General features: G+C 51.0%; 1 protein-coding gene and 2 non-coding genes across 23 annotated transcripts; all 3 read left to right on the forward strand.

Moving 5' to 3' along the window:
* The first annotated feature begins 3,495 nt into the window (after positions 1-3,495).
* EIF4G1 (eukaryotic translation initiation factor 4 gamma 1) lies at positions 3,496-23,192 on the forward strand. Of its 21 annotated transcripts, none has more exons than XM_072807632.1 (34): positions 3,496-3,646; positions 4,467-4,523; positions 4,747-4,840; positions 5,139-5,225; positions 5,732-5,752; positions 6,335-6,511; positions 6,737-6,836; positions 7,959-8,071; positions 8,890-8,982; positions 9,190-9,256; positions 9,531-10,361; positions 10,658-10,746; positions 10,855-11,041; positions 11,134-11,267; positions 11,390-11,548; positions 11,713-11,901; positions 12,088-12,285; positions 12,503-12,649; positions 12,875-13,111; positions 13,315-13,419; positions 13,531-13,690; positions 13,889-13,989; positions 14,591-14,693; positions 14,941-15,043; positions 15,276-15,535; positions 15,645-15,763; positions 15,889-16,061; positions 16,582-16,707; positions 16,868-16,949; positions 18,707-18,805; positions 18,919-19,053; positions 19,164-19,245; positions 19,386-19,526; positions 22,562-23,192. In XM_072807632.1, exons 3-34 carry the CDS (start codon positions 4,781-4,783, stop codon positions 22,744-22,746), a joined length of 4,863 nt encoding a protein of 1,620 aa, XP_072663733.1. In that variant the 5' UTR covers positions 3,496-3,646; positions 4,467-4,523; positions 4,747-4,780; the 3' UTR covers positions 22,747-23,192. The 21 variants fall into 21 exon arrangements, with proteins under 21 accessions (XP_072663733.1, XP_072663736.1, XP_072663740.1 ...); XM_072807639.1 differs by having other exon boundaries at positions 3,497-3,646; positions 15,276-15,508; XM_072807634.1 differs by having other exon boundaries at positions 3,497-3,646; positions 11,716-11,901.
* On the forward strand, positions 10,432-10,502 carry LOC140622515 (small nucleolar RNA SNORD66). The gene has a single exon (XR_012022271.1). It is a non-coding gene; the product is annotated as a small nucleolar RNA SNORD66 (small nucleolar RNA).
* LOC140622514 (small nucleolar RNA SNORD66) lies at positions 13,739-13,814 on the forward strand. The gene has a single exon (XR_012022270.1). It is a non-coding gene; the product is annotated as a small nucleolar RNA SNORD66 (small nucleolar RNA).
* Positions 23,193-23,696: the final 504 nt, after the last annotated feature.

The raw sequence follows: 23,696 nt of genomic DNA on the forward strand, positions 1-23,696 counted from the left end.
GGGTGGCTCAGCGGTTTAGCGCCGCCTTCAGTCCAGGGCCTGATGCTGGAGATCCGGGATCAAGTCCCGTGTCGGGCTCCCCGCATGGAGCCTGCTTCTCCCTCTGCCTGTGTCTCTGCCTCTCTCTCTCTCTCTCTCTCTCTGTCTCTTGTGAATAAATAAAATCTTTAAAAAATAAAATATTTTCCTTTTTTTTTAAAGACTTATTTATTTTAGAGAGAGAGTGGGTCATGGAGAGGGAAAGAGGGAGAGGAGAGAGAAACATAAGCAGACTCTGCACTGGACACCGAACCCAACACAGGGCTTGATCTCACAACCCTGAGATCACAACCTGAGTCGGATGCTTTCTGACTGCACCACCCAGGCGCCCCCAAAATAAAATCTTAAAAAAAGATGTTAGGGACACCTGGGTGGCTCAGATGGTTAAGCATCTGCTTTAGCTCAGGTCATGATCCCAAGCCCCATGTTGGGCTCCCTGCTCAGCAGGAAGTCTGCTTGTCACTTTACCCCACTCCCTGCTCATGATCTCTCTCTCTCTTTTTCTCTCTCCCTCTCTGCTCTCTCTCAAATTAATGCATCTTTAAACAACAACAACAAAAAAGATAAATTAGAAAGTGATTCGCAAGGATCCCTGGCTGGCTTGGTGGAGCATGTGACTCTTGATCTCAGTTGTGAGTTTGAGCCCCATGTTGGGTGTGGAGCCTACTTAAAACTTAAAAAAATAAAAAAACAGGGATTTGTAAGCTGCAAAATAGTCTAAAAAAAGAACAGTTCTTTCTCAAATCAGTTATTGTGCTTTAGAATAAAATTTTCATAATGAGTCAACCTTTCACCATTCATCAACAAATAACAGTTTTACTCTGTGCTGGACATTATTTTGGTTTATGGAGATGTAAAGATAGCGGAAAAAAAACAAAACCCTATCCTCAAAAAGCATACTTAATGGAAAAGAAATCAATTGTGATACATTGTTATAGATACTGTACTGGGGTGTGAAGAAGGTACCCTGGAATCTTTGAAATAGAGCGTAAATGCCCAGGTAGGTCAGGGGAGAATTTCGAGGGCAATGAGACTTGGAGGAATATGAGTCTGCCCAGAGGAAAAGGATAGAATATCGCTAAGGACGTACCAAAAGAAGGCAGGCGGTAAGGCTATTTATTTTCAGAAATCATGGATAGTTTGCTAAGTGTGCAAGGCCAGGAAAAAGTGTGGTAGGAGATATAGTAAAAGAGACACAGCCTCAGATCAGGTTTAGAAGAGCTTTGTTGAGAGGACTGGGTGGCTCAGTGGTTGAGTGTCTGCCTTTGGCTCAGGGTGTGATCCTGAGGTCCCAGGATTGAGTCCCACATCGGGCTCCCCGCATGGAGCCTGCTTTTCCCTCTGCCTGTGTCTCTGCCTCTCCCCACCCTGTGTCTCTCATGAATAAATAAATAAGATCTTTAAAAAAATAGAAGAGCTTTGTTCTAAGATATTGACAGTATCAGTGGAGACCACTGAATAAGAGCAGGGAAGTCACATCAGTTATCTGGGTAAGGAAGCTCACCATGGAGTCTGGGAGACCAGGCAAAGGAAACAGATACCTGAACTAGGGCATTAGAAATGGGGAAGGGCAGAAGAAAGATTTTTTTAAAGATAAAATTAAAAAAAAAAAAGTAAAATCAATAGGACTTGAATTTGATGCAAATACCAAGAGGACCTAGTGACTGATTAGAGGTAGTACATGGATGGGAAGGAATGTAGGATGAATCCTAGGTTTTCAGGTTGGGCACTACTCATTAAAAAAGAATACAGGGGGATGCCTGGGTAGCTCAGTGGTTGAGCATCTGCCTTCGGCTCAGGGTGTGATCCTGGGGTCCTGGGATTGAGTCCCACATTGGGCCCCCTACAAGGAGCCTGATTCTCCCTCTATGTCTCTGCCTCTCTCTGTGAATCTCTGATAAATAAATAAATAAAATCTTAAAAAAGAATACATGGGCACTAACATGTACAAAGTTGCAGTGAAGGACCGTTGAGTAAGGAGAGATGACAGGTTCCTGTGTGGGCATACACAACTTGAGATGCCGGTGGGATGATCCGGTGGAGTGGTACCTTGTTGTAACTGGAGTTCGAGAGATAGGTTTCAGGTTAGGAACAGATTGGCAGGTGGGCAGTAATTGATTTTTATATATTAGCTTGCTTAGGGAGAAAGAAATGAGAAGAGTAGTCACAGAATGAAGAGTCAGAGAACGCTAGATCTGCATTTTCACTCACTATGATTCCTCCTGCATGAATTTATTTTGCTGTCCTTTGGAGCTCCAGGTCCTCATATACAGCGGTAAGAACAACACAATTTTTAAGAGATTTTATTTATTCACTCATGAGAGTGAATAATTCACTCATGCCTCTCTCTCTCTCTCTGTCTCTTGTGAATAAATAAGAGGCAGAGACACAGGCAGAGGGAGAAGCAGGCTCCCTGCAAGGAACCCGATGTGGGATTCGATCCCAGGACAGGAGGATCACCGCCTGAGCCAAAGGCAGACACTCAACCACTGAGCCACTCAGGTGCTCCAATGCAATCTGTTTTTATAGAAAATTGTGAAGATTGAGATCACATAGGTCATATATATTAATTGACCACATTATCATTGGTACAGAGAAAATGTTTTCTTCTGAGATTGTATGTGTGCACATACACACATGCACACCCGCAGATCGTGCACAAGAGTGTCTTTGCCACGTATGTAAGCACATAGGCACCGTTTCGAGCCCTTTTCACATAAATTAACTCTAATCTTCACAATCCAATAGTGTGGATGTTATTGTGAGAGAAAGCACCGCGGTTAAAAGCTCGTACTTGAGCCAGACTGCCTGGTTTCCAGCCTTCCCATTTTACAAGAATAGGTAATAGTAGGTAGTAAGTGACCTGGCCAGGAAGTAGGGTTTGGATTAAAACCTCGGATATCTGAGTACCTGGATTTGGCTCTAGGGCGATTCCTCCGGGTGCCAAAAGTCTTTTGGCTGCAGGGCAGGAATTTTGGGATTACTTCTTCCTTCGTTATTCTGAATTTTCCGTGACTGACTTCTGTCCCTCCCTGGGAGTGGCTGATCTCTGTAAAGCAAAAGATCGACTCTTAACTAGTTCCTTAAAATGTTTCAATCCTTTTTAGCCTCGCATTCAACTTAGTAAGTATTTCAATCGCTTTATTTTCAAAGGCTGCCCAGTGTGTACTTCTTTGCGCATTTGTATCGTGACTTATTTAGGCAGGACCGAGTAACAAATCTCGGCATTCTCAGCACGCCCTCCCTCCCCCGCCAGCACCTCGCCTGGTACTTAGCATGCACTCAATAAATGCCCGTTCAAAGAATGAATGAACTAAAAGAACCGCGGAATAGAGACGCAGAGGGGGGTCGGTCTGGAAGTTCCAAAGTTCGGGAGGGGACAAGGGGGCGGGCAGCGGCTGTCACGTGACGGGGCGGGGCGAGCGGGCCGTACTCCGCGGCGCCGGGCGCGGCTCCGCCCCCTGCGCCGGTCACGTGGGGGCGCCGGCTGCGCCTGCGGAGAAGCGGTGGCCGCCGAGCGGGATCTGTGCGGGGAGCCGGAAATGGTTGTGGACTACGTCTGTGCGGCTGCGTGGGGCTCGGCCGCGCGGACTGAAGGAGACTGAAGGTAAAGCCGCCATGTCCGGGCCCGACCCGGCCCCCCCACCCCCTCCCCCCGCATCCGCCGCCATCCGGGCCGGGACCGGCCACCCTGCGCCGCCGCCCCGGCGCCCTGGCCCCGCGGCCCAAGCCCGGGCCCCGGCCCGCCAGGGCCCGATCCCTGGCCCACGTGTGCCCGGCCTGGCCCGGCCTGGCTGCTGGGTGGGGGTGGGGGAGCGCGGGGCCGGAATGTGCGGTCCCCGCGGGCTGCTGGGGCGCCGGGTTCGCCGGCCGCGAGGTGCCACCCCGGCCTGACCCGAGGGGGCCCCGCGGGCGCAGGCACCGCGGCTCCCGGCCCACCGCCCCCTCCCCCCTTTGCGGCCCGGCCGCCGGGAAGTGACACGTTGTTCTTTGGCACTGGCCGGCGCTGCGCAGGGAGGGCGCAGGGGAGGGAGGCGGCAGCGGCGGGCAGGGAGGAGCCCCCGGCCCCGCCCGCCCTCCGGGCCGACCCTCGCTTGCTAGGAACCGGCTTCTCTTCGGCCGCCGCCCGCCTGGCCTTTTAGGGCCCGACTCCCGCCCTTCCTGGCCTCCAGTCCTGGGCGGCGGCAGGCCTCGCGACCGGCCCCGTGCGGGCGCCCCCGCGGCCACCCGCAGCAGGCGTGCCTTGTGTGCCCCCGGGCCTGGCCCCGAACCCGGTGTCCCCAGGTGGGGGGTGGGGACACCACGGCCGAAGCTGCTAGCTCCGTTTGTGATCCGGGAGCCTGGTGCCAGCGAGACCTGGAATTTCCGGTCTGGTTGGTCTTGGGCCCCGCGGAGCCAGGTTGATACCCCTCACCTCCCAACCCCAGGCCCTCGGATGCCCAGAACCTGTAGGCCGCACCGTGGACTTATTCTTAACCGAGGGGGTGAGTGAGGGGGCTGTTTGAGCAGACCAGGGGGGTGGTTGGAGGTGATGCGGGTTTGACAACGTGTTGGTGGGGACGTAAGCTGGATCTTTTCTGCTCCTTCACCCCGGTCGCACCTCCGGGACTCGGTGTGGGACCCAGCCCTTGGTTCAACCCTTCCCCCACTCCGCTTGCCTTCAGCTTGGGTCCCTTCCCCTTTCCGAGCTCCACTCTTTCCCAACAGGTGCTGGGGGGACCCTGATGTGGCACCAAATGAAATGAACAAAGCTCCACAGCCCACAGGCCCCCCACCTGCCCCATCCCCTGGACTCCCACAGGTAATTAGGGAGGAATTAGCAGAGACTGGGGTGGGGGTGGGGGAGATCAGGCAGCTGGTCAGGAACAGGTTCCAACCTCTGGATTTTCCCACCCCCATCTGTGTCAGGGCAAAGTGCAGCTTCCTGCTGCCAAATTGAGACAGGGCCCCTGGGCTGTTCCCAGGGGCTGTCATGGGGAAGAGGGGGCATGTGGACTGCTGAAGCTCTTGCCACAGGTCTGCTCCCCTTACTTTACCAGCTTAGGTTTCTGCCCCACCCGGGTTTCCCCTCTTGCTGAACTCTGGTCTCCCCCCTTCAGCCTGCGTTTCCCCCGGGGCAGACAGCACCGGTGGTGTTCAGTACGCCACAAGCGACACAAATGAACACGCCTTCTCAGCCCCGCCAGGTGAGGGGCTCTGGGGAGGGGAGTAGGGGGCCTGGGTGGGAGCCATGGAAAGGTTAGGCCAGTTCGGGCCGAGGATGGAAACTGTGGAGGCCCTGTACCTGCCCCAATTTCCTGACAGTTGCTCTGTGTTCTTTCATGCGGCTCTGCACTTTGTGCTGTTGATTACTTACGGTGGCTGGCCCCTTGGGGAGTATGTAGTCGGTGGGGGTGGCATTACTAGGGGTCCTGGTGCCTTGAGAATTGGGAGCAGCGCTTCGGGCCCTGCTGCCAACTCCTGTTCCTATTTCCTCCTTTTCCTGGGAGGTTGTGATTGCTCCGCTCCGCTCCCCTTCCCTTCTTTCTCTTTGGACTGTGGCGAGATAAACACTCCATCTGGTTCTTGCCTTTCTCTGTTCCCTAAATTCTTCCTCACTAAGTGGGGACATTCTTGTCCTACTTCCTTCATTGTTTTCTCTCTCATCACCTTGGGGATAATTCTCTTCTCTCCTGTCCCCATGTGCTCTCAGGGAGGATTCAGGTCTCTGCAGGTAATACCCCTTTGCTAATTCTGGACCCTCTCACGGTCTCACCCTTCACCTCTACCCTAGTCAAGGGCTAGACACAGGGACTGGGGGGTCTTCAGGGTGGGGACATGTTTGCTGTTAAGGTTCTCAGTCTGACACTGACTGATGCATGCTAGAGGCTAGATCTTGCAGATTGCAAATCTGGGAACTGGGAGACTGTTGCATGTTAGTGGTTAGCTCCTCTGTACCTTAGGGTGGAGCAATGCATGCTGGGGAGTATGTTGCTCAAAAGGGCTTTACTTGGGCATGATGCATCTGGGTGTTAGGAAGCCTTTGCAGAGGGGTAGCCTGGTAGAGGTGACATGAGTATTCACGGTAGTGAGGGAGTAAATATTCGTGGAGTGCAAAGCGCATACCTCAGTGTGGAGGGTATGTGTGAGTACAAGAGGCCACCTAACCATCAGTTTGGTTAAGTGGGTGAGGATTGGCCCCCGTGCTCCAAAGCCCCCAGTATTTTTCTCCAGACTAGAGACATGGCGGAGTGGCCATTTTGGATGTCCACTTCCTCCCTTTCCCAACGCCAACTGCCTTCCTCCCTCTTGACAGCACTTCTACCCTAGCCGGGCCCAGCCCCCGAGCAGTGCAGCCACCCGAGTGCAGAGTGCAGCCCCCGCCCGCCCTGGCCCAGCTGCCCATGTCTACCCTGCTGGATCCCAAGTAATGATGATCCCTTCCCAGATCTCCTACTCAGCCTCCCAAGGGGCCTACTACATCCCTGGACAGGTGAGGTTGGAGGCTTGGGGGCTGGAAGCCATGGAACCTTTAAACCTCAATCCTCCTCTCCCTTTACCCTGATCCTCCAGTCCCATCTCTTCTCCAGAGGTGGGACTTCTTCTGGTCATTGCCCACAGTTGGCTTGTCCTGTCTTGCTCTGCATTCTCTTTGGCCTGATAGGGTACTCATAGCTCCCTCAACTCCTCTCCCCTCCTCTTCCCCCTTCCCCACCAGGGGCGTTCCACATATGTTGTCCCGACACAGCAGTATCCTGTACAGCCAGGAGCCCCAGGCTTCTATCCGAGTGCAAGCCCTACAGAGTTTGGGACTTACGGTAAGCAGGGGAAGGAGTCAGGTGAGAGTGAGTCCCAGGGAGCACCTAAACTCACCTACAAATTCCTAGATCCTTCCTAGCCTTATTTCTTGATCTAAAAATGATAGGGTTAGTAGGTAGTAGAGATTGGTGCTTAATATATAACTGGTGTTGGGTGCGTAGGGGGGGTGGAGCAGGGAGCATTTTATCCTATTGATGAGAATTGGAATTCCTTGCCATGCCAAAGAATATAGGATCAGATACAAGTTTGAGGGGCCTGTTAATAAACATTCCCAGTGACACTTGTTCCGTGGTTGGTGGGAGCCCATGTAACGTGAATTTGGGAAGTTTTTGTAGCTGTTTTTCATTTATATTCTAGGAAAGGATTAGTCTGTTCTTTATGGCAGTGGTTTCCAAAATTTTTTGATCATCTATCAGGAAAAATTTTGAGTATGTACCTCTAATACATGTATGTTTTTGTTTGTTTATACATATGCATCATTTAAACAACACACTTAATGTTCCTTGTCAAAAACAAGTGGAGATTATGGATGAGATTAAAGAACACATCCCATTTTGGAGACCATTGCTTTAAGGAATTAATTTTTCCACATCCTGGGCCTGGTTCATAATGTTACTCTTTGTTTCCTTGCCCCTTAGCAAAGGGCTGGAGACTGGAACTGGACTCAGGTTGAGTGGAACAGGGTTGGCAAATCTGTTTTTCTCATTCCCAGCCAAAGACCTGATTCTGTTTCAGGTTAAGTAGTTACTGCTCCCTCAGAATACATGTGTGTGTGTTGCTGGGGGTGGGGTGGGGGGCATACATAATACCTTCTAGGGTAGAAGAGAAACAGAAGTCCTGCTAGTGGTAGCTGGTATGTGGTGGAGAAGGAGTGCCTGCCTACAAGGTGTGTGTATGGCAGTGTCAGGAATTCTTGTAAACGCAGTTCAGACTGGTTCCCCAGCTTTGATAGACACCTAAATCCCTTGGGGAGGCGGGTGGGGCAGGGCAAGGGGCCGACTGTGGGTGATGAGAGGTTCTGAGATGGGAGGTGTGAGGTATTCAAGCAGGCATTTGTATATGGTTGGGCCCTGACGCTGCCACCATTCTTCATTTCTGTGTCTGTCCCCCTGCCCCTCAAGCTGGCGCCTACTACCCAGCCCAGGGTGTGCAGCAGTTTCCCACTGGTGTGGCCCCCGCCTCAGTTTTGATGAACCAGCCACCCCAGATTGCTCCCAAGAGGGAGCGGAAGACCGTGAGTAACAGCAAGGGGCTCTGGGACATCTGGGAAAGGGAGAATCAAGGTCAAGCGCATTGTGGGTCAGGGAGCAGAAAGTTGAGGAAGGAGAGCTTCAGCTGGGAGTGGTTAGAGAATGGAGGTTTGTGAAGCGCTCAGATTCTTTGTAAGGTACTAAGACTTCAGTGTAGAAGTAGCTCATGGGAAGACTGAGGAGGCTAGTGCTGCAGGAGTTCCTGAGAGACCCAGGTTCTGGGGGTCCATAAGATCTGTGCTTGGTTTTGGGTTTCTGGTGGCTTGTCTTGGAAATGGTTTGTTTTCTGTGGCCCCACCCCCCACCTCCCAGTCCTGGAAGCTCTTGAGGCCTCCGCCTCTGCTCAATCCTCAAGCCCTGGGCGTGGTGCCCAGAATAGGGTGCCAGGGCTGGGGAAGCCGCTGAGTCACCCTGGCTCCACCCACTGGATCTGGGCCCTGCCCCCAGAGATCAGGCCGACTAGCCACAAGTGAGCTGCTTGGGTGCTAGATGGGGGTCCTGGGCCCCATGGTGTGCAGCCAGTGACTTGGGGACTGCTGGTGGCGCAGGGCTGAGGGAGGGAGGGGCATTGTGATGTACAGGACTGCTCTGTGAGGTCAAGAGTCTCTTAGGGGTGGGGGCCAAGGTAGGGAGTACAAGATTAGCTAGATGGGTTAACAGTAGAACTCATGGGGTTTCTGGCACCCACCCACCTGCTACCCAGTGGGGGGTGGGGGGTTGGCCTAGAGTCTTAGGAGTGGGGCAGGGTGGAGAGGTGGGCTCCTCCTGGTTTTCCACTCATCCCGGAGCTTTCTTTCCCCAGATCCGAATTCGAGATCCAAACCAAGGAGGGAAGGATATCACGGAGGAGATCATGTCTGGGGCCCGCACCGCCTCCACACCCACCCCTCCCCAGGTATTGTCTGATCTTTGAGCGAGGCTCTTGCCTAGGATGGCTGTTCTGACCTGAGTTCCCACGTTCTTTGATCTTCTCTTTCAATGAAAGGATTTATTTCCCTGTTTTCCGTGGATTTTTAGGCAGAGTGAAAGTAGAAATGGCTCTAATAGAGAAGGGTTGTGGGCCTCTTCAGGGCAAACTTTGGTAACCCTTTGTGTCCTGCAGACGGGAGGTGGTCTGGAGCCTCAAGCTAATGGGGAGACACCCCAGGTTGCTGTTGTTGTCCGGCCAGGTAGGTAAGCAGGTGGGGCAGAGCTTTTATGGGGAAAAGGAGTGTGACTATTTCAAATGCTAAGGAGGTAGAGTAACTTGACCTGGGTGCCAGAGAAGAATGACTTGGGTTTTAGGTAGTGGGATTTTGCAAGTGGGCCAGATTTGGGGTGAGAAGGGGAAAGGCCTTAGGTAGGAGAATGTTGCAGGGGTATTAGGCTGGGAATGTCTTGGCTGGCAGGAGGAGGAAAAAAGTAGTGACCTGCCTTTAATGATTTGTCTTTCCTGTGGTGTAGATGACCGGTCCCAGGGAGCAATCATTGGGAGCCGGCCGGGGTTGCCTGGCCCAGAACACAGCCCTTCAGAATCCCAGCCTTCATCACCTTGTCCGACCCCATCACCACCCCCAATCTTGGAACCGGGGTCTGAGCCTAATCTCGCAGTCCTCTCCATTCCTGGGGACACTGTGACAACGGGGATGATCCAAATGTCTGTAGAAGAATCCACCCCCATGCCCCGTGAAACTGGGGAGCCATATTGCCTCTCTCCAGAACCCACTCCCCTCGCTGAACCCATACTGGAAGTAGAAGTGACACTTAGCAAACCGATTCCAGAATCTGAGTTCTCTTCCAGTCCTCTCCAGGTTCCCACTCCCTCTGCATCTCACAAAGAGGAAATTCTTCCTGAACCTAATGGCATGGTCCCATCTGAGGATCTGGAACCAGAGGTGGAGTCGAGCCCAGAGCTTGCTCCTCTCCCTCCCCCAGCTTGTCCTTCCGAATCCCCCACGCCCATTGCTCCAACTGCCCAACCTGAGGAACTGCTCAACGGAGCCCCCTCGCCACCAGCTGTGGACTTAAGCCCAGTCAGTGAGCCAAAGGAGCAGGCCAAGGAGGTTACAGCATCAGTGGCTCCCCCCACCGTCCTCTCTGCCACTCCAGCTATGGCTCCTCCAGCTACTTCCCCAGCTCAGGAGGAGGAAATGGAGGAAGAGGAAGAAGAGGAGGAAGAAGGAGAAGCTGGAGATGCTGAGGCTCAGAAGGGAGGAGAGGAACTTCTCCCCCCAGAGAGCACCCCTGTTGCAGCCCACCTGTCTCAGAATTTAGAGGCAGCAGCTACCACCCAAGGTAAGGTGTGGCTGGATGGTGCAAGTGGGTTGGGCTGAAAGGTGTTTTTTGTTTTTTGTTTTTTCTTTCTTTTCATTGATGATCTCTCAATTGTGTGGCACTGTGTCTGGGTCATAGAAACCCTTTGATGAACCTAAGAGATAAAATTCCAAGATTAAGGGATTTTAATAGTCTGGGGTGGGTATGATGGAAAGATGAAATACTGTGGAGTAGCTGCTGCTTTTTATTTCCCCAGGGAGTAGGGGTACTCCATAAATTATTCCCACTTTTTTTCTTTTTTTTAACCTCCCAAATAGTGGCGGTGTCTGTGCCAAAGAAGAGACGGAAAATTAAGGAGCTCAATAAGAAGGAGGCTGTGGGAGACCTTCTAGATGCCTTCAAGGAGGTAAAGGAGCAGAAAGTAATGGAGGGGAGAGGACAGAGTTTGGGTATGAACACTAGTCATACTGCAACCAAAATGAAATATCCTACGTGTCCTACGTGTGACCTACAGGTGAGCCCAGGAGTACCAGAAGTGGAAAATCAGCCTCCTGTTGGCACCAGTCCTGGCCCGGAGCCTGAGGGCAGCAGTGGACCGCCGAGGCCTGAGGAAGCAGACGAGACCTGGGATTCAAAGGAAGACAAAATTCACAATGCTGAGAACATCCAGCCCGGGGAACAGAAGTATGAGTATAAGTCAGGTATGCTGAAGGAAGGGCTGAGCAGGGTTGGGTATTCTTGCCAGGGCCCCGGGAGACAAAGGTATGATTCGCTCATCTCGTCTTCCTCGTAGATCAGTGGAAGCCTCTAAACCTTGAGGAGAAAAAGCGTTATGACCGTGAGTTCCTGCTTGGCTTTCAGTTCATCTTTGCCAGTATGCAGAAGCCGGAGGGATTGCCCCATATCAGTGATGTGGTGTTGGATAAGGTTGGTAGGCTTGAGGGGGAGGAGTCATTTGGGGCTGGCTGGCTAGGGGAGGAGCCTGAGGTCCTGAAAGAGTAGTCAAGAGCCCTAGTCTGTTTCTCATGCCTTCCCTGTCTTCTTTGCAGGCCAATAAAACACCACTGCGGCCACTGGATCCCACGAAACTTCAAGGCATAAATTGTGGTCCAGACTTCATCCCTTCCTTTGCCAACGTTGGCCGACCAGCCCTTAGCAACCGTGGGCCCCCAAGGGGTGGGCCAGGTGGGGAGCTGCCCCGAGGGCCGGTGAGTGGGACTGGTGAGAGGGGCGGATGGTCAAGGGTAGTTGGGGGATGGCTCCTTTGTCTTTTGGAGAGAAGGAGGATATTTGCCTTAGTGATGTGTGGTGGCGGTGTCACAGATTGTGCTGACTAGCTCTGTGTCTTCACTCGTCCTCACTCCTTGCTTAGCAGGCTGGTCTGGGACCCCGGCGCTCTCAGCAAGGCCCCCGAAAGGAACCCCGCAAGATCATTGCCACAGTGTTAATGACTGAAGATATAAAGTTGAACAAAGCAGAGAAAGCCTGGAAGCCCAGCAGCAAGCGGACAGCCGCTGATAAGGATCGAGGGGAAGAGGATGCTGATGGCAGCAAAACCCAGGTAATGATCAGTGTTGTTTTTGCTCTCCATGTCTTCTCTTCAAAGTCTGTCCTCTGAGCCAATTTTGTCCTCTTCATTTCTGTCTTCCTTATCACCAGTATCTGAGTCCTTACCATTCTCTCATCCCTCCCAGCGACCTCTTCTGAGAACCTCACTGGATTGTGTCTTCTCTGTTCCCTCTACCAGGACCTGTTCCGCAGGGTGCGCTCCATCCTGAATAAGCTGACACCCCAGATGTTCCAGCAGCTGATGAAGCAGGTGACGCAGCTGGCCATTGACACCGAGGAACGCCTCAAAGGGGTCATTGACCTCATCTTCGAGAAGGCCATTTCAGAGCCCAACTTCTCTGTGGCCTATGCCAACATGTGCCGCTGCCTCATGGCGGTTAGTTTCCATTGTTACTAAACATTGTGGTCTAGTTTCCTACTTCTCTTCCTAAGACTCCTTGAGTCCAGCTTCTTGGTTCTCTTCCAGCCTGCGCTGTTAATGGCAGCCAGGCGGTGGCAGAGTGGGAGCTGAGGATCTTCCTGGGTTAGATAGCTAAAGACTTTTGGAGGGCCTACCTGCTCAGGACTAACGTGATACTCTCTTTGACATACAGCTGAAAGTGCCCACTACAGAAAAGCCAACGGTGACTGTGAACTTCCGAAAACTGTTGTTGAATCGATGTCAGAAAGAGTTTGAAAAAGACAAAGATGATGATGAGGTTTTTGAGAAGAAGCAAAAAGAGATGGATGAAGCTGCCACGGTGAGAGAAAACCCACCAACCCCACAGTCCACCCAGATGCTACTTTGCTATAGAATAGGGGGTGGGGAAGTAAATGGAAGTTGGGGGTGATGGTGTTTTGGGGATTTTCTCTGCCTTAAGACAGGAATACTTGCTGCTGGGGTTAGGAATCTAGATAGTGGAGAGAAGGATTTTAGCCCAGTGGCTAGGTACCTTTTTGATGGATTTTTGTCCTATAACTGTCAGGCAGAGGAACGAGGACGCTTGAAGGAAGAGTTGGAAGAGGCTCGAGACATAGCCCGGCGGCGCTCTTTAGGGAATATCAAGTTTATTGGGGAGTTGTTTAAGTTGAAGATGTTAACAGAGGCTATAATGCATGACTGTGTGGTTAAACTACTTAAGAATCATGATGAAGAGTCCCTTGAATGCCTTTGTCGTCTGCTCACTACCATTGGCAAAGATCTGGACTTTGAAAAAGCCAAGGTGAGGGTCTTGGGTTGGGGAATGGGACAGGCTGAAGTGCCAAGTGCCTGGGGCTTGCTGTCCACTGACAGACTCCTTGTTGGGCTGCCGGGTGTGAGTCATCGAGCTACAGTGATGGACCTGAGGGTCTAAAGAGGGGCCGGGCCTACAGTTGAAGGTAAGGTGTCACAAGCTCCTGACCTGATCCTTTTGCTTCTTCCTAGCCCCGAATGGATCAGTATTTCAACCAGATGGAAAAAATCATTAAGGAAAAGAAGACTTCATCCCGAATCCGCTTTATGCTGCAAGACGTGCTGGATCTGCGACGGGTGTGTGTCCTCTCCTTCTCACTGCTGGTCTGCTGCCTGTATGCGTATCCAACATTGCTTGGTCTGGCCCTCTGATATGATTATCTTGTGACTGGCATTCTGTCCCCACAGAGCAATTGGGTGCCACGCCGTGGGGACCAGGGTCCCAAGACCATTGACCAGATCCACAAGGAGGCTGAGATGGAGGAGCACTGGGAGCACGTAAAAGTGCAGCAGCTAATGGCCAAGGGCAGTGACAAGCGTCGGGGTGGCCCTCCAGGCCCACCCATTAGTGAGTTTGGGACTCCGGTTACGAGGGGGCAGAGTGAGGGGTTAAACTTTCCACTGATGACTTCTTGTTAGTGCCACGTGTCTGGGCCACTGAGACCACATGATGGAACTGAGGATCTGAGGAAGGGGGTCTGGGGGTAGCCCCAGGTGATCGGGGGGCTAGGAGTTACTCATTATTGTAATATACTCTTTGTCCCAGGTCGTGGCCTCCCACTTGTGGATGATGGTGGCTGGAACACAGTCCCCATCAGCAAGGGCAGCCGCCCTATCGACACCTCACGACTCACCAAGATCACGAAGGTAGGGGGGCGTATTGGAGGGTGTCACTACCTAGTGGTAGTGGTCATTGGAGGGAAAAGAGGGATCAGTTGGCATTGAACATAGATTTGGATCTTCATCTCCTTACTTCTGAGGTTGAAAAGGTGATGGCTTTCCTCTTGGACTAACTGGTTAGACTCCTAGAGACAGGACTGCCAGCTCAAGAAGATGTATTCACATCTGTCTGGGCCAGCAAACTCGCACAGCAGATCTGTCCCATTCCTTCTCTACATTCCACAGCTAAGAAGCGGCTTTTACAGTTTTAACAGTTGAAAAAAATAAAATGGATGATTTGAGTAATGAAATTACTCAAAATGTAAATTTCAGCATGCATAATTTTATTAGAAAACATGACCAAATTCATTCCCCTTAAGTATTGCGAGTGACTGTTTTTGTGCTACAGTGGCCATGTGGAATGGTTGAAATAGAAACTATATGATATGCAAAGCCTTAAGTATTTACTATTTGGCCTTTTAGAGGAAAAGTTTGCCTGGCTCCTGGTCTACGCCATTTGCTACTGTGTAGCTATGGGCTTTGGCCAGATCAGACTGATGCTCCACTCCACTCCCGTTTCCTTCCACAGCCTGGCTCCATTGATTCTAACAACCAGCTCTTTGCACCTGGAGGGCGATTGAGCTGGGGCAAGGGCAGCAGTGGAGGCTCAGGAGCCAAGCCCTCTGATGCAGGTACTTGAGGCCATCGTAAGGAGCTGGGGGCCTAGGAATCCTCTTATTTGAGGGCAGAGCCTTATTTGTAGGAGAGGCTTTTGTACAAAGTGGTTGGGTAATAACAGGAGGCTTATGCTTGGGACGAGGGGGACTGAATGAACTGTGTTCATGTTGGGAGTAGGACCAAGTGTCCTAAACTGGCGAGTAGGAGATGGAATGGAAGAAAGTAGGAAGAGATTTTGATGTGGGCTTTCTGCCTCCCCAGCATCAGAAGCTGCTCGTCCAGCTACTAGTACCTTGAACCGCTTCTCAGCCCTTCAACAAGCAGTACCTACAGAAAGCACAGACAGCAGACGTGTGGTACAGAGGTGAGGCTTCCCCTGCGAGTGTCTTTGTTTTTCACGTGGGGAGTACTGGGATTGGGCTTTGGTGGTTGCCATAGGAATCCTCACATCTGTAATGCTCATAGTCCATGGCTAGATGGGGGCACATTCCAGATTCCAGGAACTATGCCTGATGATTGCTGAGCTTGTTGGAAAGTTCTACAGGAGAGTGCCTAGGCAGTACAGGTGAGAGGTGACATGCCTGTTTTTTCTCCAGGAGTAGTTTGAGTCGGGAAAGAGGTGAGAAAGCTGGGGACCGGGGAGACCGCCTAGAGCGGAGTGAACGGGGAGGTGACCGTGGGGACCGCCTCGATCGCTCTCGGACACCTGCCACCAAGCGGAGCTTCAGCAAGGAAGTGGAGGAGCGAAGTAGAGAGCGGCCCTCCCAGCCTGAGGGACTGCGCAAGGCAGCTAGCCTCACAGAGGATCGGGACCGTGGGCGGGATGCCGGTAAGGGACCGGGAGAGGAAGGGAAAGGTAAGGTGTGGGTTTGGGACTAGCCAGCCTCCAGTCTTCAGAGCTCCAGGTCTTTCTTGCTAGGAAAATTGGAACTGAAGAGTCTCTGATCTGTTTCTCCCCCCTTCAGTGAAGCGAGAAGCCACCCTGCCCCCAGTGAGTCCCCCGAAAGCTGCGCTTTCTGAGGAAGAGCTGGAGAAGAAATCCAAGGCCATCATTGAGGAATATCTCCATCTCAATGATATGAAGGTAGGCAGTGGGAGGTGTCTCAGTGACAGCAGGGTGGCCAGGGAGGGACATGTGCTGACATGCATGGAGTGTGGGGTTAGGACCAGACAGTGACTGCCCTCTCCCTCCTGCCCACACTCCTGCAGGAGGCAGTGCAGTGTGTACAGGAGCTGGCCTCACCCTCCCTGCTCTTCATCTTTGTGCGACATGGCATTGAGTCAACACTGGAGCGCAGCACCATTGCTCGTGAGCATATGGGGCGGCTGCTGCACCAGCTGCTCTCTGCTGGGCACCTCTCCACTGCTCAGTACTACCAAGGGTATGTCTTCTGAGGGCCTTCTACTTTTACATCCCACAGACTTCCTTTCTTTGTGTAGGATCTGTGGAACCTTGGATGAGAGTATAGCCATCCCGGTTAGCATTACTTTTGGCAGGGGTAGAGTGTACCATGTAAGGACAAAAGTGTGGCCTTGGCTTGAGATAATTGCCCCATGTCTAGGAAGTGTTCTTGAGGGTCTCCACAGTGGATCCTTTAACAATGTCATCTTGCCCCAGAGGGATGGTGGGGGTCCAGCTTACCTTTCCTAGAATGTATGATTTCTTTCTCCTTAAAAGATTTATTTTTATTTGAGAGGGAGGGAGGGCAGGCAGGCAAGTGGAAGGAGGGGTAGAAGGGGAGAGAAACCTCAAGCAGACTCCCCACTGAGCATGGAGCTAGACAGGGCTCAATCCCAGGACCCCAAGATCATGACCTGAGCTGATTACCGAGAATCAGATATTCTGCTGACTGAGCTACCCAGGTGCCCCTAGAATGCCCTGACTTTGAATTCCATTTGCAGGCTGTATGAAATCTTAGAATTGGCTGAAGACATGGAAATTGACATCCCCCACGTGTGGCTCTACCTAGCAGAACTCATAACGCCCATTCTGCAGGAAGGTGGGGTACCTATGGGGGAGCTGTTCAGGTAAGCCCCCTTTGGGGATTCAGGGGAGGTAAAGACAAGAAGAAAGCTGGGGAGGGGGAGTACATATGGCAGGTTCAATGCCTGGATTTGGGGAGGGATGGGGCAGTGTACTGACTGAGTGAGCCATTAACACTCTGTAATTTCCTTTTTTTCTCTATAGGGAGATTACAAAACCTCTGAGACCCCTGGGCAAAGCTGCTTCTCTGTTGCTGGAGATCCTGGGGCTCCTATGCAAAAGTATGGTAAGTAAGAGCCTTTTGGGGGTGATGTGTAGAGACTTCTCTTCCGACCATGCTCTTTTGGCCAGTTGCTGTGACCCTGATGGCTCATGGTCCTTTGGTGGGATGGGGTTAATGGCGAGGGTGGTGCTGTGTTGGTACCTGAGAAAGGAAATGTCGAGGCTGGCGCTGGCACTCTCAGACCAGTTCCTGTCATGAGTTCTGGCTAAGACTGGAGGACAGTGACAGTCTGAGACCCTAAGCCCTTGATTGATTCTTTGATTCAATCAATCATTCATTCAACTAACATTTTTTTTTAAACATGTACCAACCACATAGTAGGCACTGGGGATAGCACATTGAATAAAACACAGTTAGGAAACTGGCTGGAAGAGAAAAGTAAGAAATGACAGCTTAATAAAAACAGTGTGAAGCAAAGCGTGAAATAAAATAGTAGAAATGGAGTGCCTTGAGTACTGTGAGGTTGCAAAGGAGTTTCTCTTTGGTAATAATGTTCATGACAAAGCTTCCCAGAAAGTTGCTGAAACTGCTTTGTAAAAGTTAAGTGGTATCTAGCAAATGTCATAGCAGAGAGACCGGAAAGGCCAGTGGGCGGGGCACTCTGTGGCAGTGAGAGCTGGGAAGAGCACTTTATAGAGTATAGTAGCTGCCCCCAGGATCTGGGCCCTGGACAATGAGTGGAAAAGAATTGCTATTTCAGTGTTCTGTTAATCCTTTTAGGTAGAAACCTGTGTTAGGATAGTCTGTATTTGAAAAAAGAGAGAGGCATGTTGAACTAGTGTGTATTTCATTGAATCTGTGGTACAGCAGGTTGTGGGATATGTTATTGCTACCCTGTTAGTAAAGAAAAGACATGATCATTTGCTTAAATGTAATATATCAACTGTGAGAGGACTTCGTTTTAGTGGCCTCAGAATGAGCATTTTTAAAATTTGTGAAGTATGGTAGTCTTATTAAGGATTAATGTCATTCTGAATATTTGTTATTATACACATAGAACTTTAAGATTTTATTTATTTGGTAGATCTAGAGAGGCAGAGGCAGAAGCTCCTGAGCAGGGAGCCCGATGGCAGGACTTGTTCCTAGGACCCTGAGATCATGATGAGCTGAGCCTAGGGCGGACACTTAACTGACTGAGCCACCCAGGCACCCCTGAATATCTGTTATTATAGAGTAATGCCTCTGGAATCTCTTGTCCCTTCACAGAAAATGGGCTCAGACTGTTTGTGAGGATTTCTGATTTGCCTTGGGGTTGTGTGGGGGGATTTATCTGCTGCTTAAATTTTTTGGACTTGGTAACCAAAAAGGCTTATTATTTGTGAGATGTCCTGTCTCATGAACATTTGTTATAGCTTGGAATAATGAAAAACTAAGCTATTCTAGAAAAAGAAGTGTAGAGGAGTGTGGAAGGCTTAAGTTGAGGTATTTGGATTTGGTGTTTTACCTTTCTCAGTAAAGGTAATCCTGTGAAAGCTAATTGACCTCTTCTCTAGAGGCTCTTAGGCTATTCCTCCTTGCCCTTGCCATTTCCTAGCACTGTGGTAGGTGATTTCTTGTGTCTTTGAGTGATTATTGGCTGATATCTGTATCTGGTACTAGCCTGTAGGCATGGATAGATGGTGTCTTTTCGGTACTTCTGTAACATCCTGAAGCCCCTAGTGGGCACATAGTGACCTTGTAGTAAATATTTGTTGGGTGACATTTGCAGAGCTAGGTCTTGGAGGGAGAGAAGGTTGCTAAATTGTTCTTGTATTTTCTAGGGTCCCAAAAAGGTGGGGATGATGTGGCGAGAGGCTGGACTCAGCTGGAAGGAATTCCTACCTGAAGGCCAGGATGTCAGTGCATTCGTCGCTGATCAGGTTTGCGGCTAGAGTTAGATTAATTCTAGCATTTGGGACTGGCCATTCTTCTTCCTCTTGCTTCAGCACACTTACGTGGTACACTTAACCTCCTGACTGTGGGTCTTATTTAGAAGGTGGAGTATACCTTGGGTGAGGAGTCAGAAGCCCCTGGCCAAAGGATGCTCTCCTCCGAGGAGCTGAACAGACAGTTGGAGAAGCTGCTGAAGGAGGGCAGCAGTAACCAGCGGGTGTTTGACTGGATAGAGGTATGTTTCTCCTGGGTATTGGGAGAGACGAATAAAGGAGAGGCAGTTCTTGGTGTGCGGGTAGGGGCATAGTTCTGAACTCTAGGGCCATTTGTTTCTCTTCTGCACAGGCCAACCTGAGTGAGCAGCAGGTAGCATCCAACACACTAGTTCGAGCCCTCATGACAACTGTCTGCTATTCTGCAATTATCTGTAAGAGGAGCCAGGGAGATGGTGGGGCAAGGGTGGGCCCAGTGGACAAATGGAGGGAGGGAAGTTTTAGTCTTTGCCTCCTAGTTATGGACCAGGGTGAGGGTGCATTAGTCCACTTAACTCTGTCTTCCTCCCTGTAGTTGAGACGCCCCTCCGAGTGGATGTTGCGGTGCTGAAAGCTCGAGCGAAACTGCTACAGAAATACCTGTGTGATGAGCAGAAGGAGCTGCAGGCACTCTATGCCCTCCAGGCCCTTGTAGTGACCTTAGAACAGCCTGCCAGTAAGAATCAGGCTGCAGGGCGTGTGGGTGGTTGCATAGCCTGAGAGCAGGGGGCAGTTGTGGAAAAGGTCTCAACCCAAGAAAGGGGGGTGGTCCCCAGAGAGCAAAACATCCTGGTGGTTTATTTGCTTTCCCCTGCACTGTTTGTTTCCTTGCTTACAAGTGAAAGGAGTTAAGACTCAGCTTTGAAGGTTAATTGACTGCCCTTTTTGTGCCTAGCCAGCTATTAGATGCCTTGAGCATGGAGGTGAAAAGTGATACAGCCTTTTTTTTTTTTTTTAAATTTCTGAGAGCGAGCAAGCCAGGGGAAGGGACAGAGGGAGAGGGAGAGGCAAGCTCCCTGCTGAGCAGGGAGGCCGGCACGGGGCTTGATCCCAGGACCCTGGGATCATGACTTAACTGAGGGCAGATGCTTAACCGACTGAGCCACCCAGGTGCCCTGCAATAATAATTTCTTTCTTTTTTTTAAAGTTATTTTTTGAGTTCTCTATTTTTAAGATTTTGTTCATTTATGAGAGACAGAGAGAGAGGCAGAGACACAGGCAGAGGGAGAAGCAGGCTCCATGCAGGGAGCCTGACGTGGGAATCAATCCCGGGTCCCCAGGATCAGGCCCTGGGCTGAAGGTGGCGCTAAACCGCTGAGCTACCCGGGCTGCCCGCAATAATGATTTCTAAGTACCGAATGCTCTTGCAGTCTGGCAGGGGGCTGAGAGGTTTTTCTTTCCTTCATTTAATTCTCACAACTGTTGTTTAAGGTAGATGCTGTTACCCCTTTTCCATATTGTGAGACTGAGGCTTAGTTAACATGCCTGAGATTATGCATTTGGCAAATAGGTATGTGCTAAGACACTGGGACATTGGCAGTGATTAAGTTGAACACAGGTCTTGTGTTGGCATGGAGTCTAACAACACAGTGGTGATGAGTGTTAGAACATGGGTCCTGTGGGGTGCTCTCTGGGGACACCTAGTGTAAGGGATAATGAGTGGGAATTGAAAATGGCAGCCAAATGACAAATGGGAGGGGGATACTTGAAGAAACTGTGTGTGTAAAGGAAGGCCCTGAGGCAGAAAGGACTTGACACAAGGTAAAAGAATTGCTCAGGGAGGCCAGTGTGGTTGAGCATAGCAGCCAGTTGTGTGTGAGGAAAGATGGGCCTGGAGAGATGGACATGGGGCCAGGTCATGCGGGGCTGTCTGAGCTGTGGGATGAGTTTTAGCCTTCAGCTTAAGGACAGGAGAAAGCTTTGTGGGATTTTAGTTTTTCGCTCATTCTGGCCATTTAGTAGGACGAGTGGTTTGAAATGGGATGAATGTAAACATGGTAAGAGCGGCAAATTAGAAGCGGGTTGTGTTGCTGGTGGCTCAAACTTGCTGGTAGCAGTGGAGCTAGGAAGGGTGTACTTACAGTTAAAATGTAACACTGGGGTCAGAGAAAGAGGTGATGAGAGAGGGATGACTTTCAGGATGCTTTTAGCAGGTGAGGTGATAGTGTGGTACCATTTACCCTATGGGGTTAGGAACACTGGATCAAGTCCAGTTTGGTCATACTGAGTTTTGTGGTCCCTGGTCCAGGTAATCAGAGATGTCAGGTGACAGCTGGGTATTGGAATTCATTTGGAAAGGAAGAGGTCAGGGTTGGCAGCTGATCTGTGAGAAGCTGGCACAGAGTAACACATGTGCAAGTTACCAGAGGATATAGATTGCCTGAGACAAAGTGATGAGATCCTAGGATAGAACATTGAGGGAAGTGAAGGACCCACAGGTAGGGATCAGAGGAAGACGGCGCTTTGAACAAAGGACAGTAATTTTAGGAGCGGGAAGTGGTCAATGATGGTAGATGCTGCTTGAGAGTTCATAGGAACAGACCTGAACATTTTAGGGCCTTTGGAGTGTAAACACACGGAGGCCACTCTGGTATAAATAGTATTTGGTAGAGCAGAGGGTAATCTGGATTGGAAAGGACTGAGTAATACTTGACTGAGACAGGAAGAAAGGAAAATAGCTAAGTGTAGACAAGGTCTTTGGATTTAGATAATCTTTTGTCCAAAGACAAAAATCTTTTGTTCGAGTGTAAGAGATAATGGTTGTAAAGGAGGCCCATTGTGTTTAGATGGGATAAACTTGGGCTTGAAAATATAGGGCAGACTGGATAATTGATTATGTAGGATCCCCAGGGTAGGTGTGCATGGGATTTGGAACACAAGTTTGGGATAAATGCTCTGCTGCTGTAGGGTGGGTCTGGAGAGCAGTGGTTGTGAATTTGAATGTGTGTACCCTGAGAAACATCCTGGCTTGCACTTTCTCATAGATGGCTGTCAGTGTTTCATCTAGGCCTAGATTCCAGAAATTATATTCACAACTTGGCGTCCCTTTGCTTTTGGAAAGATTATAAAAGTGTGGGCTTTGGGATAGGTTGTGTTCAGGGCTTATAGGACAAGTGCTTGGGAAGACTTAATTAGTAGCCAGGTTGGGGAGAAAGAGGGTCAGAGCAAGGGGTGCTGGAGTTGAGCCTAAAGAAATTCACTGGGAAGGTGACAAGAGAAAGGATGTTCCTGGGAAAGAATGCAGCACATTTAAGTGTCAAGGCCAGAGAGGGTATGTATGTTCAGGAGATGTGTGGAAAGTGAGAAGAAATTGGGATCCATAGTTTTCCAGGGTCTTTGATGGGGGCTGTTGAATGTTCCAGGATACAAACCCTTGACTTTGGTGAGTGATAGTTCTGGGACTTAACATCATTCCCAAAATGAGGAGTACCAATTCTTTGTATAGTTTTTCTTAATATATTGTGAGTGAAGCTGCTGAGGTGAATCTTGGACAGGTTTTAAGGTTTTGCTGTCACTTGTTACTATGCACTAGTCTCTTCGATCATGAAATTAACATCTTGTTCTAGAGACCCACCTAGTCACTCTGGAATGGTCAGACACAGATATCAGGATGGTGGGTCAGGCCCTTGTTCGAACAGTGGAGCCCAGGAGTGGAATGGGGTGGCTGTGGGCAGCACAACTCTTAACTGCTGTTTTCCTGCCTGCTTGCAGACCTGCTTCGGATGTTCTTTGATGCGCTGTATGACGAGGATGTGGTGAAAGAGGATGCCTTCTACAGCTGGGAGAGTAGCAAGGACCCTGCTGAGCAACAGGGCAAGGGCGTGGCCCTTAAATCTGTCACAGCCTTCTTCAAGTGGCTTCGTGAGGCGGAGGAGGAGGAGTCTGACCACAACTGAGGGCGGGTGGGGCCGGGGACTTGGAGCCCCATGGACACTCGGATGGCCCGGCCAGCCGCCCGGACTGCAGGGGGGGCGGCAGCAGCGGCGGCGGTGGCAGTGGGTGCCTGTAGTGCGATGTGTCTGAGCTAATAAAATGGCTGAAGAGGCAGGATGGCGTGGGGCTGCCTGGGGCCCCCCCTCCAGGATGCTGCCAGGTGTCCCTCACCTCCCCCTGGGGCACAGAGATATATTATATATAAAGTCTTGAAATTTGGTGTGTCTTGGGGGGGGGGCACCACCGCCTGCCCCTGGGGTCCTTTTTTATTTTCTGAAAATCACTCATGGGACTGCCGTCCTCGCTGCTGGGGGCATATGCCCCAGCCCCTGCACCACCCCTGCTGCTGCCTGGGCAGGGGGAAGGGGGGGGCACGGTGCCTGTAATTATTAAACATGAATTCAATTAAGCTCACTGCCTCTCTGCTTTATGGCCTGCTCCCTCTGGAGAAGGGGTATGGATAGGTGGGCAGCCTCCTTTCCAGAGCTGGCACTGTAGCACTGTTCCTGTAACCTGGCACCCCTCTTGCCTCTTCCCCTGTCCATGATTGTGGGGATTGGAGGGTCCACTTTCCTGGAGGGTTGGACCCTTGAAACCGACATGGTGGGGTTCCCTGTTAGCTGGTAGGGAAGAAGAAAAATAGCTGTGGGAGTACTTCCAGAACACACTCGCTGGGCTTACTCTCCTAGAAGAATGTGATGCAGACGGACCTGTGCGCGGAGGAGGCCCTGGGTTTCACGCTGCTGTGGCCAAGAAGGCCTTTATGGCTTCAAGGTCCCCTCTGCAAGAAGGGCTGAACGCGAGGAGTCTGACCCCAACGCGGTATGCCGGGCAGCCCGCGCCCATGAGCTCCCGCGCACCCTCTTCCCTCAGGGTGGCTCCCCAGGGCCTGGGAGGAGAGGACCCGGTGTTT

Source organism: Canis lupus, chromosome 31 (assembly GCF_048164855.1).
Source record: "Canis lupus baileyi chromosome 31, mCanLup2.hap1, whole genome shotgun sequence".
Taxonomy (NCBI): Eukaryota; Metazoa; Chordata; class Mammalia; order Carnivora; family Canidae; genus Canis; species Canis lupus.